This window comes from Crotalus tigris, unplaced genomic scaffold (assembly GCF_016545835.1).
Source record: "Crotalus tigris isolate CLP2741 ecotype Arizona unplaced genomic scaffold, ASM1654583v1 scf7180000024280.1573445, whole genome shotgun sequence".
NCBI lineage: Eukaryota > Metazoa > Chordata > Lepidosauria > Squamata > Viperidae > Crotalus > Crotalus tigris.
The window spans coordinates 792,916-814,149 of record NW_024100452.1 but is presented as its reverse complement, the minus strand read 5'-3'; the positions used below and the strand labels follow the sequence as shown (position 1 = coordinate 814,149).

Sequence of the window (21,234 nt, the reverse complement as noted above, 5' to 3'; positions counted from 1 at the left end):
TGCATGGACTTCAACTCCCAGAATTCCCTAGTCACCATGTTGCTAAGTTTGGAAAATAATGTTCTAGAGCCACTAGAATGGTTCATCAACCATAGCACGGTATTTCCAAGCTTTATTGAAGATGCCAGGAGTTGTCTGCAGGGTTAGGTGCTGGAGCTTTTTCATCTTTGTAATGGAAATGTATCTTTTTTCCTTTGTTTGATTTTATTTTAATTGAGGAGGAAACAGTGCCTTTTTCTGCTTTGAATTTTTTTTTTAGGTTTCTTAGAAAATCTCTAGAGAACATCCAAATGTTTCTTGGAAAACTGATAAAGTAATAACTTTAAGTGTAATTCTCTCTCTGATAATGTATACAGATAATGCATATCTACTTATGTATATGATTACATTTTGAAAGATTGCATTATACATCTGGGAGAAAGGGAATGGACCACAACTCACGCCGGTGCCTGAATTCTGTACAGAAGACTTCAACTCTCCTCATGATGCTCACTGTGCCACTACATTCACTAATTTCCTCCCACAATGTGTAAGTACTTCCTGATTGCGTCTCCCTATAAAGAATATAGAGAAAGTATGCTATTCTATTCCATATGTAGTTTGTTAAAACTTTTCAAATTGAGAACTATGCGGGTATAAATAATTTGGTAAAATTGAAGGAAGAAGAAATGAAAAAGAAATGCGTCTATTTATACTGAAATTTGTCACTGGTTCGGTACAAATAGAGGGCATGACCAAATTTTACTCTTCTCCTGTAAAAGTAAAGGGACAGTAAAAGGGACATTTCCACACTTCAGGATGAATCTGTTTTAGCATGCAACTTGCAACTTCTATCCATCCAGCAATTGTGACTTAACTAAATAGGTAATGTTATCCCTTCCTTTGGCTCACACTTCAACCTAGTATCTCACACTTCAGCATCTCTCTCTCTCTTTCTCTCTATGTCTCTGTCTTTGTCTTTCTCTCTCCCTCTCTCTCCATTATTGGCTTCTGCACAAAGAAAATGCCTGATAACAAAGGTAACTTTTCAGAAAACATAATTAAAATGGGAGTGGGAAACACTACCGATCTAGTTTTTATAGTCAGTTTCATCATTGTTTCTTGATTTCTCTTGTAATCTTGCAAGGAAACCTATCTGATTTATTTTTCCAATCTATTCCAAAGTTGACATTTGCTTTTAAGGGGAGTCATTTTCTTAATAGGCTAGAAAACTGCAGAATTTATTTTCTTAGATTATCGGTACTTTTGTGCACACATACAAATAGGATTGGGGTTTTTTTCCCCTCAAGACATTTGAAAGGTCTCCTTGATCCACTATATCTAAATGCCATTTCATGCAAAGAAGGAGAAAAAGCCATTTGAAACCTGCACTGTTTGTTAATACTGCAACCTTGTCTTCTGTATTAAAATGAACCTCTTGTATGATTTTTTTATAAACCTAGCTTTTTGAGTTAAATAATAATAACAGCAAACTTAGAGCCAAATCCTATATGCACTTACTTACAATGTCATCTACTTCTGTTTTGCATGGAGAAAGAAGAGAAGAGTCATTGCAGAGTAGAAAGGCAGGGGGGGGGTCAGTTGCAAGAGGTCATCCATCTTAGGGGTTTGTTGGTTCGTGCCTTCAGGTCAGTTTTTTATTCCTGGTATTTGCCTGGTCTAGTCCTTACTGTTTTCTTGCAAGGATTTTCAGAAGTGCCCTTCCCTTCTACCCAAGGCTGAGAGAATGACTGGCACAAGATCACCCAGCTGGCCTCCTGCTGAACATGAGATTAGAATTTTGGATTTCTAGACTGATACTTTAACAACTACATCAAACTGACTTGTCTCAGGTTTAACATGTCCCATTGTACTGAACCACATTTTTTTCATTAATTAAGAAAAATGGTTATTACTGATTTTACCTATTAATATTTTTTAATGGGAAAACATAGGATTGGGAAACAACAGACAGACAATCCATTTTCTTTCAGCCTTATCCTTAATCCCTTTGTTGTGATTATCAACACAGAGCTAATATTACTGGGATCTGCAATATGGCAATAGCAATGCTATCACATGGTAGAAACAACTATAAAAGTATTGATGTATAAAATGTTCAAAGCTGGTATTATAATATTGTTCAAAGAATGTTCAAAGCTGGTATTATAATATTCACCAGTGAGCTTAGGTATTTTTCTTTCAATCTGTTTTTCAATTGCTTCTGACTCTTGATGATTCGGTGATCATTGCTGGACATTACTGTGGGTCAGTAACTGCTTTGTGTTCTTGTAAGGTCATACTTGTGTTATGTAACCACCTTATTATAGGTTGGCTTCTTGTCCAGTGCTTTTGATTTGTCCAAACAGTAGAATCTTTTCCAATGACTCTTGCTGTTACATTATGTATCCAAAAATAGTGGAAGGTTAGGCACATTATTAGTGCTTGCTTTTAGCAGTCTGGTTTTGCTTCATCTAATTCTGAATGATTTGTTCTTATTCCAGTCCAAATGATTCCAATTCTCTCCAGCATCACAATTCAAAGGAATCATTTTCTTTGTTAAGCCTTTCCAGTGGTCTACTTTTCACAGCCATCTATAATAACTAATAGCAACAACCTTGACAACATGTAACTTGGATGTCAGTGGCAAGTAGTTTGTATTTTAGTGTGTTGTATAGGTTTGTCATAGTCTTTACCAAATAGTTACCTCCTGTTTCATGACTAAAGTGACTAATCTTGTGAATTTTTCAGCTTGGGAAGAAAAGGTCTTCCTTTTCTTGTACTCACAGAACTTCAACTTTTTCTCCACTGATTTACAGAGAAATAAAGGCTGCCATTATCTATTGACATACTGTAATTTTAGCCATAGGAGGAGGAGAATGTGATTAAGGAATTTGATTAAAAAGCATCTGATGAAGTAAGCTGCATTCAAGAAAGCTTTTAAATAAAATGCATTTTTCAGGAAAAGTACTATCTGAATTTCTGACATAATTTTAGTTCTTGTTAATATTGAGCAGCAGATAGGCTTTTTCACTTTCTTCATTTTCAACAAGGGATTCCTTAAGTCTACCTTGCTTCTACCATCAAAATATATCATGAACATATCTGTTGCCCCGAACAATTTTACAGTAATTTCAAATATTGTTTCTTCTATTCCTGCATTTCTCATGATATATAAATAAAAGAAAGTGACAATAGACAATCCTGATGCACTTTGTGCCAATGTTGAATCCATTCTGTTATTTTTGGTTATCATACAAATTCTTCAAAAGGCAATGAGATGTTTTTAAAAGATAGCCACAACTTGTTTTGTGGCCTCCATAGTCAAAAAAATGAGACATTTTTAGAACTCCCTTGCTTTTTCCATTATTCATTAGATGCAGTAAAATGATATCAAGGGCTCCTGACACTTCTAAATCCAGCTGGTACATCAGGCAGTTCTCTTTCCATGAGTTGTTGAAGTTGGATTGCAAAATTCTGTGCATTGGGGTTTTTTTGCGTGTGAGATAACTGCAATTACTTGGTAATCAGAACTCTCTTAACTTATTTTGCAAATTTATTAACTTTTGTTTAAGTTTTCATAATAAAGCCATACAGATAGTCCTTGCTTATTGACCATTCATTCAGCAATCATTCAAAGTTATGACAGTGCTGAAAAAATAATCAATGGGATTCAACCAAATTTATCTTTGGCTAGGTCCGTATTCATTCACTGCTGTAATTACTGTTTCTTTTTCTTATTTATTACTAGTCATGACTGCAATCTGAATTTCGATTATAGTTTAAGTGGCAAATTCTGCCAGGCAACATTTGATTATTTAAATTGTTTACATTTTCAGATATAGAAATGTATTTTTTAATATTTTGTGGAGAATGGAATTGCCTTCTGTAGCTCTTGTCTTAAAAATGAATTCATAATTATCAATCTAAATAGAAAAATACATAAATTGAAAAAATATATGTCGATGGCATTTTATTTTTAGGGTGATCCTGTGAAGAAAACGGATATCTTTATTGCTGTAAAAACATGCAGGAAATTCCATGGAGACAGAAGTAAGTTCTGGATTTAAGAAGAAGTAGTAGTAGTGGTGGTGGTGGTGGTGGTGGTGGTGGTGGTAGTTGGAAGGGACCTTGGAGGTCATCTAGTCCAATCCCCTGCTCAGGCAGGAAACCCTATACCATTTCAGACAAATGGCCGTCCAGTCTCTTCTTAAAAACTTCCAGTGTTGGAGCATTCACCGCTTCTGGAGGCAGGTTGTTCCACTGGTTAATTGTTCTAACTATCAGGAAGTTTCTCCTTAGTTCTAGGTTGCTTCTCTCTTTGATTAGTTTCCATTCGTTGCTTCTTGTAACTTATCGAGAAATATAGTTAGCCTTTTTTGTTTAGCATATTCCCTTTTTGAACTTTTCAGATATAGGAGAAAATCATTTGTGTGAAAATTAGTCAGAAAAGAAGAAATTGAAATTTGCATTGAAAATATAAATCCACAATTTTCAAATGAAATATATCTGGTTCCTTTAGCTTCTCAAGAAAAGATGGGATATAAATCTAACAAATCAATGAAATATTTATTTATTAAATATATGCATATGACATTTTATTTATTTATTTATTAAATTTATTTGCCGCCCGTCTCGCTATCACACAACTCTGGGCAGCTATTGGAGAGTTTTCTTTTTTTGGATGCATAAGACTGAGAATCTACGTATTCCTAAAAACCAAAGTCATGAATTGACCCCAATTTCACTCAAATAATTTTTGTAATTATGTGATTCTTATTGACATTTCTGATGAAAACCAATAACAGTCTATCACTAATAATGGGCGATAGGAGAAATTATTAACCACAGATGCTATATTTTAGTTGAAATATATTTTAATGTGTATATATATATATGGAAATGAATAAAACCTTTACATACAATCCCAAAGATGTTTTTCAAAAGCCAACTGGACTTTCTTTTTTTTTTTTTTCCTTTAAAATGTTTCGTTTCTCATCCAAGAAGCTTCTTTACTTCAGAACTGAAGAAGATTCTTGGATGAGAAGTGAAACATTTTCAAGGAAAAAACCCCAATGAAGTCCAGTTGCCTTTTGAAAAGCACCTCTAGGACAACCATGACCTGGATAATTGAGAATCTCCATAGACACTGTTGTACACAATATTGTGTTTTATAAACATATTATCTAAATGTTAAATATTTAATTTTAACCAGAGTTTTGTTGGAAGTGAGGATTTTGGCCTACATGAAGCATCTGTGGCTGCTTCTTTCTCTTCTAATTACAGCTCTTTGGAGCATGAAGAGTTTTCCTTTCATCTTATCTGGCCTCTGTTTTTTGCATCCCTTCTATGCCAAATAGTGACTAGTTTTGGTAGCCTGTATTGTAAATTAATCTAGTGTCCTTGTTTGAAGGAAATTGCCTTCAGCATTTTTCTCTGCCTTCAACTCACAACAAAGATGTATTGATCCTATTGTCTTTATAAACTGTTTTATCAGTGTGATATATACAGATGATAAATGAGCTTCAGACATTACTTTTATTCTCTGATAGTCTTTTAGGATGATGAGGGAATTTATTTTCTCAGTACCCAATTATTTCACTCATCACTTGTTTTAATTATAGCAAAGACAATTTTTTCAGACTGTACTTTCTGAGAATATTTCTTAAGGCTCTGTTTAATTTTCTGTGGTCCACTCATGCTACAGCTACAAAGCTATGCTAGATCAATTAAGGAGGACACAAAATGGTGACCAGAATATTACTAATTGCTGTAGCCACTTAAGAAGAGCAAAAAAGTTATGCTGTTGCAAATATCTAATACTCATTTCTGCGATTTGCAGTTTCAAAAAAGGTTCTATTAAAATGAATCCATATACCATTTCACATATTACTGCTGCTTTTTTTAAACTTATCTCTTTCTGAAGAAATCCAACCACAGTTTTATGCTCTTTGCATACCTCACAACCTTTCACCTTTCCTTCATGTATTCTCACCCCTGCTTTACTTCCATCACATGCATCAAAGTCCTCAGCTGCATAATCATGCATATTATTCCATAATTCAGTTCTATTCATTGTGCCATATGCTTTCTCCAGATCAACACACAATAAACCTTTTAAATAATTTTTGAAAAGCAAAAATATGGCATACGCATTCTCTGCCCTGACTTAAAGCATGTTGACTTTCCCAGTTCATGAACAACCACATCCATATTTTAATACTTCTACAGCCACCAGCATTTTCATAGTATTGATGCCTTCCTTTTCATCCTTTTTTTCTTTGATGCTAACATTTAAAACATTAATTTCACACTGAGATTATTTTCTAATCTCAGGATTACTTTGCAAGTCAATATACTGTGACTGCTGTATCCCACCAACTAGGACAGCAGTTTCAAATTCATGTCATTATGGCGCTGCATAAGAACTACTTCATTAGCCCAAGTACTGCAAACACATGTTGTCTATGACTATGATACCATCTAAAAGGATACAGTACTAAACTGAATTTGAAGACATGACAATGTATTCTAAATGAGTATTATTTCCAAATGGTCCTTTTACTTCTTCTGCTTGTATCTTCATTTTTTTTAAAACTCAGTACCTATTGTGAAGCAAACCTGGGAAGGAGAAACCAATTTCATTGAATATTACAGTGATTATGCAGAAAGTTCAATACCTACTGTTGACATAGGAGTACCAAATACTGAAAGAGGTGGGTTTTAATATGATATTTCTTTCATGTGTAGTAACAACTATTCCATATGAATGTCTGTAACAAGGAAATGCTTTTGCTAATTTGGCTCCAAGCTTGAAAAGTGATACTTAGGATGCAAAAGATGGCATCAGTTCCTCTACCTTCTATCATTTGGGATTGGGCTGAGCAAGAATGGTTAAATATTGGAGTAGAGCCTCCATAGACTAGAGTTTGTCTACATCACAGCAAGGAAAGGCAATCATATTGAAGTTTCCACGTTTTCATTTATTTTTCTGCCTGTGAGGGCCAGCATAGGCATGGCAATGAGGTTAAATGTTCAGCCCATTTTTGAGAATTTGTACACTCTAATTGCAGCATATAAAAACAGTCCCAAGTCAGCGTTTTTATGGATGAATTATAGCAGAATGATCTGTGCTGCAGAGTAGATGGCCAACTTTCTTTTTAAATTGCTGTATTACATTAAGGGCAGCCAGCCAAGCAGAATCTGTCTCCAGAATCTTAGTCCTGTTTTATATGTTCTAATTAATTGTTACTAAGCTGATTGACCCATACTGTAACAGGACATACCTGAATATATATCCGAACACTTACTTAATACCTATTTCCCAGGGTTTTTTTTTCTTTTTTTGTTACTTTCTAGGTCATTGTGGAAAGACTTTTGCCATTTTGGAAAGATTTTTAAATCATAGTCCTGCTAAAATGCCTTGGTTAGTCATTGTGGATGATGATACCTTGATAAGGTAAAAATTTCAGAATCAAATTAAATTGAATTATACTAGTATCTGTTGTTGTTATTGTTGTTGTCATGCCGATGTACCTTGCCGGATTACAGATTCCAGAAGAAACATTAAGATTCAGGATGCAATGAAATTTTTGGAATATTAGATAACAAATCCAAACAAAACAAACTAAAAATATCTCCCAAATGTTAAATTTATTACTGGATATTTGAGCACATTGTAGCATAAAATCAAATTAGTATCTAGAAAGATGACAGTTTTGAAATATTGCTCTACCATTTGAATTTATGAGGCTATATGGCAGAAAATGTACAAATAAATGAGATGACATTGGTTGCCCAAACCGAGAAGCTTTCCTCTAGCTCACTCAAGTAATTTCTCTCTTGGTCATGCACTAAGCACTCAGCATGTTTGAGCCCATCTCTGGAACTGGCAGATTGGCTATTTACTCCTGGATGCAGCTTATTCTCCTTGCCACATTATCCTCTGTTACCTTGGGGGAAAGATTGATATAGTTGATTATGCTCGTTTTCATCTTTGGGTCACACAGGCTGACAAGCAGGAATGCTTACTTGTCACCTAAGGGCTTCAGAAAGTTTTAAAGAAGAGATTTGACAATGATTTATCTGAAATAGTATAGGGTTTGGGGGTTGGAATAGAACATCACCGAGGTCCTTTCCAACTCTGCTATTCTGTTATCCTGTGGTACATACATTATCAGGTTCTGACATTCTTAAAGTCCAGTTTCCAGAACTCTTTTTGGGGGGGATGGATTGAACCTGTTACGCATATCACCTCGCTTAAGAAATTTATTGCAAAAACAATGGTAAAAGAATGCTATTCTTCATTAGCCCAACTGGAAAATCTATATTAATATCAAATTTCATTTTTCACTAGAAAGAATACAATTTGCAGGACAACTAAATCTTTATGAAGGGATGAACCATGACAAATTTTACTAAAAATGGAGCTTTCAAGCTATGTTCCTTTAAAATCTGACTTACTATTTGTGCACAGAATACAATGAAGTCTTTTATGCTAGGAGACCATATGATGGGGAGAAAGCATGCCAGATTTCAAACAGATAGGTTAAGGGAGATTATGCAGAGGAAGAAGTGTTCATAAGGAATTATGTGTGTATTTCTAGATACAGTAGAGGTGATATATAGTTCTGGCTGGTTTTTATCTTAAAATAATTAAGTTTTTAGAGAGGTCAAGTAGCTCCCAAAGCATTTTCATGCAACCATGTAGACAAAAAGACTGGATAATACTGAAATGCTGCAAATGATAGAGCTCTCTTTCAATCCCAAAGATTTTTCCAGCTCCCACAGTTCTGTGATTGCAACAGCCAAAGGTGGCCATTCTGATTTAATCACACACTTAACAGTATTTTTCCTCCATCACCTACATTGCCATTATGTCTTATCTAAGTAATAGAAACATCTTTTTCTTTTGGCATACCTGCTCATCAGCTTTTCTAAGATATCAGCAGTCTGGCGAAACTAATCAAGACTGTTCATGTAAGTCCAGAACAGATGTCTATTCAGATATATTTACTATTGTCTGGTGAAACAATCTCTGTTCCAAAATATCCTACTTGTCATCTGAACTTTGACAAATCTAACGTACAACCATAGTAACTATTTGGAAGTTGGGTTCAAAGTTTTGCAAGCAGATTTTTACAAAAGCAGATTTTAAAAACAATTTTATCTTTTATGCCCACAAACTTTTCCAAATATTTGAAGATTTTCCTAAAAAGCATGGACTTTGGTATTAGAGCCTGTTGGGCAGAGTCAATGGCTTCTATATTTTTGGTTCAAATTGCTTTTTCCATGTATGAATGCTGCTTATTTTGATTCTGGAAAACTGCCTTGAAATGTTGGCAAGCATCAGGTTTGTGGCTTCCTCAGATGTCCTGATTGTGAGTTCTGGGTGCTCTCTGAGTTTGGTTGTTTTCTTGCAGACATTTCATTACCAAATTAGGTAATATAATCAGTGCAAGCTCAGAGAACAGCAAAACCTCACAGTTCAAATCAGAGAAACAAGTATTCTCTTCCATTGATAATATCCTGATTATAGTATTAAAAATTTAAATCATGCAACAAGAGGAATTTAAAGCATGGCATATATGCTTTAAAATACATTTTCCAATTAATACAACAGGAAAAAAACAATCTCTCTTTCCTGTGTTCTCACATGCTGAAGTAACCAAATACTGTAATGAATGGAAGGAAATCTAAAACCCTATTTTATATTTGTTAAACTGTCAACACTGCATCTAATAATTGTATCTTATACAAAATAAGCATGACTTAAAAAGGAGAAATTTACCAGAAGGTATGCCTAATTTTCCATGAAATTCTACAGTGGCTGTAGATGTAAAATGTAATTAATTTTCAGTACTGAGAATTATTTTTACATAGTCTACATAATATAATATTATTTATTTATTTAATATATATGCCGGATGTCTCACTATCTAAAGCAAATATGAAAATGTCAACATCATTGTACCACATTTTAAAAATTAATGTTCACAACATTTCAAGAGAAAAGTCTTCACATAATTTGATTATATTCTTTTTGAATAACTACATTTGGAGAAGCACTAAGGAGCAATTCTTGCATTAGGAACATAGAAAAGAGTGTACATACAGTATTTATGGCAACAAAACAGGCCATATGATATGAAAAGTTCTCACTTTCAGATTTCAGAATTTTTTTGAACTAGTGACGAGAGTGGCCTGCTTCTGAAAAATCTTTTTCCAGCATCCAGGTCTTGCAGCAATAGTCTAATATTTACTGGTGTGTAAGTGAATTAAGTGATGCCACACAGACAGAACATTAGAAGAAATCCATTTGGGCATGCTTTTTTTTTGGTATTTGAAATATACAGCTTTTGCTGATCTATGATAGCTTATATTTCATGTACCATATTGGCAACAGAATCATTGGAAAGTTAATCACACAGCCAGCACTTCTGCATAAGTAATTAAAATGTCACCGTTTGATGCCAAATATCCGTATGTACATCACACTGGAATATAAATGTAATTATATCATAAAAATTCACCTAGACCTCTTTTCTGCATAATTTAAAAGCTAGTATATATTACTAGAACAGAGTGATTAAATTAAAAATAAAACTACCCACTTGGTATTTATCTTGGTACATATATTTTACCTATTGAAAAATGCAACATGGTATATATTCCCAAAATTAATATCCCACCAACTTCCAAAGACTTCTAAAAGTTATCATAAATAATAATTCAAAGCAATAATTAAACATTTCAAAATTGACATCAAATGCTAGAATTAAAGAGCAATGTTAAAAATTACTTTATGCAGCAAGATATTCAGCACCCAAACTCTATAAGGAACAGCAGTGCCACTGTCCAAGGCACAAGCAATATGAATTTTTGGCAATAGCCAAAATTTAAAAAGGTTTGCTTCTGTGTCTGTGGAGATTCTCAGTTATCCAGGTCATAATTGTCTCAAAGGTGCTTTTTCAAAAGGCAACTGGACTGTTTTTTTTCCTTGAGGAAGAAGAAGAAGCTTCATCAATTATCATGCTGGTGGGAGGGATGAAAGGATTGTATTTTGTTGCGATCATCTGGTCATTAGCACTTTCCCTGAAAACCCATGAGGCCACTTGGGGGTTATTTTTGCCCTCAGGGTCACTTGAAGCAGTGCAATTAGTTGCAGAATTTGCTGCATTGTAGACTGGAGATGGGGTGCTCAATGTTAAAATAAATGGCTTCTTTTACTCCTCTTTCAAACCAATGATCCTCTTTATTCAAAATGTGAACTTTGCTGTCTTCAGAAAAGTGACCTTTGTCTTTCAAATGCAGATGGACTGCTGAATCTTGTCCTGCTAGGTTTGATCTCCTATGTTGTGCCATCTGCTTGTGAAGTAGTTCGCATCTGTTTTTGTGCTTCCCTCCATCCAAGCGCAGGCACTTGTAGCATCCCTATCCAAGTGGGCGAAACAGGATAGGCAGATTCCCTTCAGAGGAGACAGTCCCATAAAAAATATACAATTTTATTTTATTTATTTATTAATCAAAGTTATATACATACCCATCTCACCAAAGGTGATTCAGGGCAGTGTACAACAATAAATAAAACAACCAATATAAAACATTAAAATATTTTTAAAGATCACAGTAATAAATAAAAACAAAGACTCTAACCATGGCCAAAGCAGGATAAAAATGACCTCCATTATAAGTCAATATCAGCACTTTGAAACTTGACTTGAACTTGGAAACAAAACCACTGAAATATTCCTAAAGTGTCAATTTGGTTCATGGCATTTTGGAGCAACTATAGTTTCCAGGTTGTTTTCATAGACAGCCCTAAGTGGCACATTCATCATCATAGTCCCGCCTTGAGATAATAAAAGCAGGAGTAAGTGTCATTAAGTCTTCTGCTCTGAGAAGTGCTGCATCTGGCAGACCAGCCAAAACTGGCCAACTGTTGCTCCAGAAGAATTATAAGTTCAGGAGGAACCTGGAAGCCATGGACCTGCCTCTTAGAAGGAGAATGACCGCATCCAGAAGTGAATAAGAGCTGCCAGCAAAACCAAAGATTACTAAGAAATACCATATGGGAGCTCCCTAATTTTCTGAGTATAATAGCTCGTGGATATGGGTAATCAGTGCTGAAAAATCTTTATTCTGTAATTAGAAAGCCAAGATTTGGATATAGTCCTTTGTGAAAAGGGCAAATGTTGAAATGGGTATCATGAATTTACAATAGAAATATTGCAAATCAGGTACTTGCATCAAATGACAGGCCACATAAGAGTTGTGATCATGAAATCATCAAAACAAATATTTATTGCAATCACTGATCAGCACACATCATCGTCATCTTGCATTGTTGCAGACAACACTGAATTTTGTCATTTTTCCTGGTGGGGTTGTAATTGTAGAAATAAGTTAAATGATGCAGCCTGATACAAAAGTTTCATAAAAATAATTTTTGCTTTAGAATATTAAAATTAGGAGGGAATAAGGTTATAGGCTTTTGTATTGAAGAAAAGACCCAAACAGAACAACAGAAAAGCTTATTATTTTTATAGTAATATTTGATGATGTATAGATTTTTTTTAGAAGCAAAGAGGTTTTTTTAACTAGTGAAAATGTTTTAAATATTCAAAAGATATTCTCTTAAATATTCTGTTTCAGCAATGTACATGTGCTTGCTTAAGCTGATAGCTTCGGGGTTTGGGATTTTTTAAAAGTAATTAAATATATTAGATGGTATTTCACAATGTGATTTTGTTCTAGCATCTCTAGGCTCCAGAAATTACTCAGTTGTTATGACTCAAGTGAGCCAGTGGTTCTCGGGGAACGCTATGGCTATGGTTTAGGATCAGGAGGCTATAGTTACATTACTGGTGGAGGAGGGTAAGTCATTTAAATTATACAAAGGAGTAAAGAAACATAAGAGCAATAACTTAGTTTTCAACCGCTTTCATGATGGATAGATTTCTTCTCATATCAGACTCTGCCACTATGAATGAGATTTTTATAGTCCTGTTGTCATAGAATTTTTACAAAAATGAGAAATATAAAAGTGTCCTAACTTTGTAAATAGCAGTATGATAACTTACTGTACCATTTCAATAGACAAATATACATAGCAAAAAGAAATTCAAAGCACTGTGAGTATAATTAGAAATCATTTCTGATTTATCAAAGCTGTATACTTGATACCTTATTGTATTGTGATAGATATTGTTTTTTTCAGTTGAGTTGTATTTGGAAGTGGTATATGATTGAGCATCTAATTTGTCAATAATCCTAAAACAGATTTCTACTATCAATCACAACTAATAGTAAAGTTAAATGACATCCATTAAATATGTTGATATTACTAGAGACATGGAAGAACGTATAGCATTATGATTTCATTAGGAGACCAGAGCAGTAGTAATCTGTTTGCAATGACTATTACAAACTCATAATTGCTGTTAGTACATAAAACTTTTTATTCAATAATAATGCTTATCTTCTTGATTATTATTCTTTTTGGACTTGTCTTAAAAGGATGGTCTTCAACAGAGAAGCAATCCAAAAATTGTTTGCTAGTAAATGCCGCTGCTACAGCAATGATGCCCCTGATGATATGGTAATTGGAATGTGTTTCAGTGGTTTAGGAATTCCAGTTACACACAGCCCTCTCTTCCATCAGGTGAGTGTTGTTACGTGTAACTAAGTATCTCATGGTTAATATTAGGCCAGTTTCCATAAAACCTAATTAAAATGATACAACAGCTGTGAAATATGTTACAAAAGCATTCCTGCTTTTTCCTAGATTCTTTACTAGGAAACAGGGATGCAAGGGCATTTCAAAATATAAATAGAAGGCTGGAACTTTGGCAATAAAGTGCAGAACATACATTATTAATAGGATATTAAAAGATGCCCCTTTTTGGACTACACAAATTAAATTCTTCCAGAATAATAAAGTGGAAACAGGTGAACATACAGTGAATATTCTAGTGTTTCAAATCATGCTTATTTTCATAAATTTATCAATATATGTCAACATATGTCAAGTCTGGCTTTCGTACAAAAACCAACTAGAGCATCTTCTCACAACACAAATGTCAAAACATTACAAGATGTGTTTAGATAATTTAAAAAAAAATTCAGGCGAGATTAATTTTTTCCTTGTAGTTTTAACCACAGATTTTGTGGTCTTCATTTTCCACATGTAGCTGCACAATTTTCTTCCCTAAGTTGTGCTTTATCATCATTCAAACACATGTAATTTCCAAAACATAATGTCTATCTTTTTAAGATAGACATGATCATCACCAAATATATCTAGAATCCTTTTGTAATGGTAACATGAAAGCAGTAGAAAATGCTAAGAAGGGGTATTATATGAAAAATGGACTCCTAGAGTTTCAGTAAAACATGAATATCATTTAAAGACTCATGTAACTAGTATAACTTTTGAACAATAAGTTGAAATGTGAGGAAGTGATCATATGATTACATTGATATCAGAAGTATTTAGTGGGTGGGACAACTTTCTGTTTCAAATAAACATTTATTTAAAATATTTATATTCTGCTTTTTTCATAAGTATACAAACTACATTAAATATTAAATTAACAATTTATACATATTGTTACCTTTCTTATATCAACAATTAGCAGCCATTTTATGTTTGAACTATAGAGTTGGTTTCTATTAGGAAATGGTCCAATACTATTTCAGAATCCACTTAAATACTCTAATTTTTGATAAGTATATAATTAATGCTTTGGGATGATCTTATTACTGCAACTGTTGGGTAAACAATTCAGATTATGAAATTAAGATATTGTTACCTCTTAAGCTTTTATTTCAATCAGTCCTCTAATTATGCAGCAAGTAAAACAACATTATTATTATGCTGAAATGCTTAACTTCAGATAAAGAAATGCTGTGTTATCCAAAGTTATCCAGTTTTTCATCTATCCAGCCTTCTGATACAATACAGCCTCGAGGAAGCATAAATCCCCACAATAATTTTAAACTTCTGGAGAGTCATAAGGCAAAAACATGAAAGCAGAATAAAAATTGATTAAATAATAAATTAAAATATAAAACAAATTAGGCAGAGGAAATTCTATAATTCCAGGTCACAAACATCAATTCTGCATATTATTAATGTTTGAGTAGGAGCAACCTTCCAGGGACGCTAACAGAATTTTTTTCATGTTGTATTTAACTCTTGGAAAAAAGAAGTACCCTGAGATACCACACACTGAATTGCAAAATAGTTTCATTATAAAATAAATATGAAAGTTTAAGGACAGAGCATAAATAACATTTGCATGTTGAAAATTAAGAAGACAGATTCTCAGCATTTTTCCAGGGAAGCACAATTCTTAAAATATATAGTCCATTTATTTATTTATTATTCTTATTTCTTGGGATTTAGTTTAACATTTAAATTTCAAATGGAGAAGGCAAAACAGATGAGGAAGCAAAATGTATCTTCAAGTTACCTTCTTATACAAGTAGCTGATCAAAACTAATACCTTCTTGTGTTCTTTAAAAATTCTCTTTAACTTATTGTGGAAGCAAAAGGCAACTATCATGTATAAGCTTGTTTGCTTCTGTTTAAATATTTCACTAATATGCATTGTTACATTATGAGACAGTGAAAAAAAATGCTGTTGTGGTTCTGAGAATGTACTCATGAACAAATGGTTTTGAATTGCCATATTCAATTAGCCAGATCCTTAATAGACTTTCCATATTCCCAAGATCTCAATATATTTGTTTGGTGTAAAGTACAATATATCTTACGGGCTATCCAGTACCATAGTTTTCATGGCAGACAGATTGTAGAATTTGGAGACAAAAAAGCATTTTATATCTATTACATCATCTAAACAAGAAGATAATATTCTTAAGTGCATAATTTAAGTCCATACTTTAATAAGGGGGCTCATTTTTAATTTATATTGCTTCAAAGGCCAGAAGCTATGTTCTTCTGTTAATTTCACTGTTCTACTTTCTCAGGTATAAACTTCCATTCTCTTAAATAATACAGTATTTTGAACTTATTGCAAACAATATGCTTAGCTTTTTTATTTTATTTCAGAGTATAATCTTTTGTTGACAGTAGAACAATTTGTTTTATCCATTATTGGTTATCAGATAATGGGATTTAGTAATGCTTCTTCTAAAAAGAATAAATACAGCTTTGTTTATCATATATACAAGAGTTACATTAGCTCTTTGCAGCCATTCAAATTTATATGCAGTGTTTCATTGGAATAATAATAGCTCAGCCTCACTGCCATATTAGATTCATCTTGTCACAAAGAGCTACATGTGTAAAGGTCAATGTGAACAGATTTTCTACAAAGACACCATACATTCCTGCTGTGCTTATCTTGTCATCAACTTTACAAGGTTGTGTCTGTATCTGATTTGAGAATACATAATCTTTGCTTTTTTATATAATTGAAAAAAATATTTTATAAGTATGCAACTCATTCTCTCTTTTACTTCAATTCTAGGCTCGCCCAATGGATTATCCGAAGGACTTCCTATCCCATCAAGTTCCAATATCATTTCATAAACACTGGAATGTTGATCCAGTAAAGATTTATTTTACATGGTTGGCTCCAAATGTACAAGATTTGGAATATGGAAGCAAACATGTCAGAGAGGATTTATAATCTGTGAAAATATTTATAAATATTGTTATGGTCTTAATATTTAGAATGTAGATAAAATTTTATTGCTCTATTTATAATTATTTGTTGCCTATATTATACAAGACAATATGGGCACAATCCAGTACACTTTTTGGCACAATATGCTGCTTTCTTCCTTTTGGACTATTATAATTTATATCTCATAATTAAAACTACTGTTTAGGGATATAGTGTCTGTGCCCAAGGCAATTAACCTCTCCACTGCCACATTGTGCATTACTTTGTGTAGGTACTAATGAAAGATGGCTTGGAAACAAGTGTATATTAAATCTTGTGAATGTAGACCACACAGGACCCACAGTTGTTACTAGACCATGCTCTGAATATTGCTGCTCTAAATCAAATGGATGCAAACTTTTATTTGTGCGCTTACTCTTTTTTATTGGCCGTAAAGTTTTAAAATTAATGCTTCTGTCCTAAAATTTTGTGATAGTTATCACCTACTAGATGCTAAGATCTTTTGCCAGTTCATCAACATTCTTTTGCTTCCCCAAAAAAGGATACATTTTGAAGGAAAAAAATACAATAATACCTTCACATATACATTTCATCTCATGTAATTATTTTGCAATTATTTAAAATAGGAACAGCAGAATAGGATAAAATGTTTCCCAGAATCAGAGTAAAAAAATATTGCCCTCATTTTGTTTCTTCATCTAGCAAAGTTTCACTGCTGTGTGACAATAACATTGCATTCCATTTCCCATAAGAACTTTAATTGCTTGGAATCAATTCAAGAAGCAGCGGTTACTGGCAAGGATTGCACATACTTCAAAAATGGTTTGGAAGAAATGTTTCACCTTCATGGCAGCTCTGTTTATTTTATGTTTTTTTGATCCTCATTAAAACAGCCCCCTTTTTCAAGCTTCTGTGCAAGTCTGCATCTACTTTTAAGAGTCTTTGCATTTTGCTTGCCCAAACATCTAAAGCACTTCTGCTGAATCATTTTTAAAAGCACACAGCATTTCTGTTTCTTCATTTTTTCCCTTCTAACAGCATTGAAATAGCAATGGAACAAACAAACTGAATGCAGTGAATCAAAGGGTAAATTAGGGTTATTTTGTGAAGCATTTAATCTACCATCATCTCAGACTCCCTTTCTTCCTAAAAAACATATGAGCAAAATTCATTGCAGCCTTAATAAAAACAATTGTATTCAGCACACTATCCTATCCTAACTTTTCTAATAACATTTCTTCCATCAAAGATAGTTAAAGATATAAATCAATATTGCTTGCTATATTATAACCAGATAAAAATTCTTAAAGCGATATTGTAGTTTTGTGTTTTTTTAATAGCACAAAGTATTGTGGTCCAAAGTACTGTCATTCTTAGACCATTGGCCAATTTGGAAAAAATACTTATTTAACCAAAATCAATAAAGCAGTATACATTTACTATGAATGTAGCCTGGATTTTTTTAAAGAGTATTCAATGGTCCTACTCAAGATGGATTGAATTGACGTGTTTGAATTAAAGGGGTCACTGTCTTCTATCGTTTTTGTATTTCCTTCTCTCAGTGCCTTAAACAATGGATACATCTGCTGATTCAGATCTATGCTTTTTGTACTGAATGGGATGGATTATTATTTATGTTTACTGTGTGAAATAAAACAAATGATTTAAAATAGAATAATATATTGTACTGTCACTTTTTGTCAACAGAGCAGGAGCTGAGAATGTAAGAAGATTCCCAAATTACTGGGAAGAGTGCTACCCCATTCATAACTAAAGATCAAAAATCAGCAAATCCAGGCGGCCTAAAATCAATAGCTACTCATGAATAAGCTGAAGTCTGTTCTTCCCCAGACTCACACAATCTCCAGGGAAAGAATTATGACACAAGCACTTGGTTTGACATGGAGGAGAAGTATATAACACCTTTGAGAAGATACTTCTAACATTCACATGATAAATGAGTGACCAAACAAATTGAATAAATAAGAAGAAAAATCTTTTCATATGCCAAGCCCTTTTCTACCCTTCATTTTTGGCATGTTCTTTATTATGGCTTCTTCCCCTCCTCTCAGCTACTGACACTGGAGCATCTGTTCCTTCCAGTTATCTTGCTGCCCCCCCAAAAAAGTTACACTGACTCCTTGGATTTCCATACACAGAACATATGCAGATGACACCCAGCTTTGCATCTCTACCCCAGGCCATTTAAGTGATGCTGTGAACATCACTTATCCCAGTGTCTGGAAGCTTTTGGGACTGGATGGGGCCAAAAAGACTCAAACTCAATGTCTATAGAGATTCTCAATTATCCAGGCATACATTTCTTATATGAGTAAGGATCAAAATTATCCTTTCATTCTAACTTCTTCCAATGTATCTGCAACCTTCTATTTGGATTGCTGCAACATGCTGTACATGGAGTTGCCCTTGAGCATTCAGAAGCTGCAATGCAGAATATAACAGCATCGGCGATTTTCAACATCTCTCACTATGACCATATAACGCTGTGTTTACTTCCTACATAACCTGTGTAGTGCCTGAGTTCCCCTAATGTCTTACCACCTATTTGGTTAGTGCACTTTGTGTGGCCCTCGCTATTAAGAACTTGATTTTGCTTGACAGCAAGGTTGATGTTCTTGTCCACACACACATCTATGTTACATGCACTGATATTACACATCCCAGATCTGGCTTAATGTTCCCTTTTATAATGTTTCAATCAAATTTTGAATGTGCCTTATTTCATTGAAATGTTGGTTCAAATAGCCATGGAAGAATGTGGTTTCTGAAATTTGCATGGCATTCCCAGACATCTTCAGGGTTTGTCAACAGTATCAAGATAATGAGATGCAACCAGATCAATTGAAGCCTTGCCCGTTTTTACATCATTGCGATGCATATAATTGCACATAAGGCACTGCCCCCACTATTTTGATGAATGAATGCATGACAAAACTACAGGTAGTCCTCAACTTATTACCACAATTATGTCCAAAATTTCTGCTGATAAATGAGACATTTGCTAAGTGAATTTCCCCCCATTTAACGAATGTTCTTGCCACAGTTATTAAGTGAATCACTGCAGTTGTTAAATTAGTAACACAGTTATTAAGTGAATCTGGCTTCCCCATTGACTTTGTTTGTCAGAAGGTCACAAAAAGGAATTACATGATCTCAGGACACTGTGACCATCATATATATGAGTCAGTTGCCAAGAGTCTGAATTTTGATCACATGACCATGGGAATGCTGTCATTGTCATATGTATGAAAAACTGTCATAAGTCCCTTTTTTCGGTGGTAACTTCGAACGGTCACTAAATGAACTGTTGTAAGTTGAGAACTACCTCTATTTCTTTTTTTCATTCCTCTAATATTACAGTGCCAAAGAAAGTGGAGGAAAAAGTGACAAAACATAAGGGCAGTTTGTGCTACAGACATATCTTTAAAAACAATATGAACTGGTCTAGAACAGAGGTCCCCAACCCCCGGGCCACAGCCCATTACCAGACTGTAGCCTATTTAGAATTGGGCCACAGGAGTGGCAAGCTGGAGCCCGCATGCGCGTGCACACAGCTCAACTTGTGTGAGTGGCAGGCTGGCAGGCACTCACACAATTTAAGTTGTGCGCATGCTGGTCTGCCACTGGTCTGCCACTCATGTGGACAGTTCCCTTCTCTCTCCCCCTCCCCAGCCAGGCTACCAAGCCACAAAGATTGGGGACTGCTGGTCTAGAATAGGGATTCTTGTCAGTCTGCTAGATCGGTATCTACTAGATCTACCTTTCCACCCTTTTTGAAAACTGGGACCATATTTTCTATCATCTAGTCATTTATCATTTCAGCTGTTCTTCGGGATTTCTTAAACATAGTTTTTGCTCATGCCACTAGCTAATTCCTTCACTATCATGGAATGTTGATCCCAGACATACATTTATTCAAAGTAAAAAAAAGTATTCCCTGACATGTTTTTATCAGTCTCATGCTTCAATCCTGTTCTTTTAGATGTACCGGTACTCTTCACATTTCCTGGTGGAACAGATACTTTGATGGAAAAAAACAGAATCTAAATACTGGCTGTTTGCTCTTTATCAGCATTTTGCCACCTTCATGGAGCAGCTTGTACACTAATACTTTTCTCTTTTATTTTGAACATGGCTAAATAAAAAAAGCCCTAATTGGAATTCTTACCATTCTTCAGCTCATTCCAAGCTTTTATTTTTCTGATATCAGGTCTACAGTTCCAGGCTATTTATCTATACTCTGTGTTTATGAGTTGACCCACATTCCATTTTCTGCATGCATCTTTTTTTATTTTCAGAACATCACTAAACTTTTTCTGTAATCACAAACACATTTCTATTGTCTCTTTTCTCTCTCTCTCTCTCTCTCTCTCTCTCTCTCTCTCTCTCTCTCTCTCTCTCTCTCTCTCTCTCTCTCTCTCTCTCTCTCGTTGTCTTTTCCTCATTAGAATTGTTTGCTATTGTCCTTTTACATTTTTTTTCTAGGAATTCCCACCTACCATAAATACCTTTCCCCATGGTCTTCTTCTACTGTGGGATCCTATTGATAATTGGTGTGAATGTATTAAATCTGCTT

The 21,234-nt window shown here is 34.2% G+C and overlaps 1 protein-coding gene across 4 annotated transcripts in view; it reads left to right on the top strand.

Moving 5' to 3' along the window:
- The window catches only part of B3GLCT (beta 3-glucosyltransferase), a 63,913-nt gene extending 45,601 nt beyond the window's left edge, over positions 1 to 18,312 (top strand). For all 4 annotated transcript variants that reach the window (XM_039323592.1, XM_039323593.1, XM_039323591.1 and 1 more), the window contains 7 exons: positions 398 to 529; positions 3,963 to 4,032; positions 6,582 to 6,695; positions 7,339 to 7,438; positions 12,736 to 12,855; positions 13,498 to 13,642; positions 16,479 to 18,312. In XM_039323592.1, the coding sequence (XP_039179526.1) occupies positions 398 to 529; positions 3,963 to 4,032; positions 6,582 to 6,695; positions 7,339 to 7,438; positions 12,736 to 12,855; positions 13,498 to 13,642; positions 16,479 to 16,640 (843 nt within the window). In that variant the 3' untranslated portion in view covers positions 16,641 to 18,312. The remainder of the gene's footprint in view (positions 1 to 397; positions 530 to 3,962; positions 4,033 to 6,581; positions 6,696 to 7,338; positions 7,439 to 12,735; positions 12,856 to 13,497; positions 13,643 to 16,478) is intronic.
- The last annotated feature ends 2,922 nt before the right edge of the window (positions 18,313 to 21,234 follow it).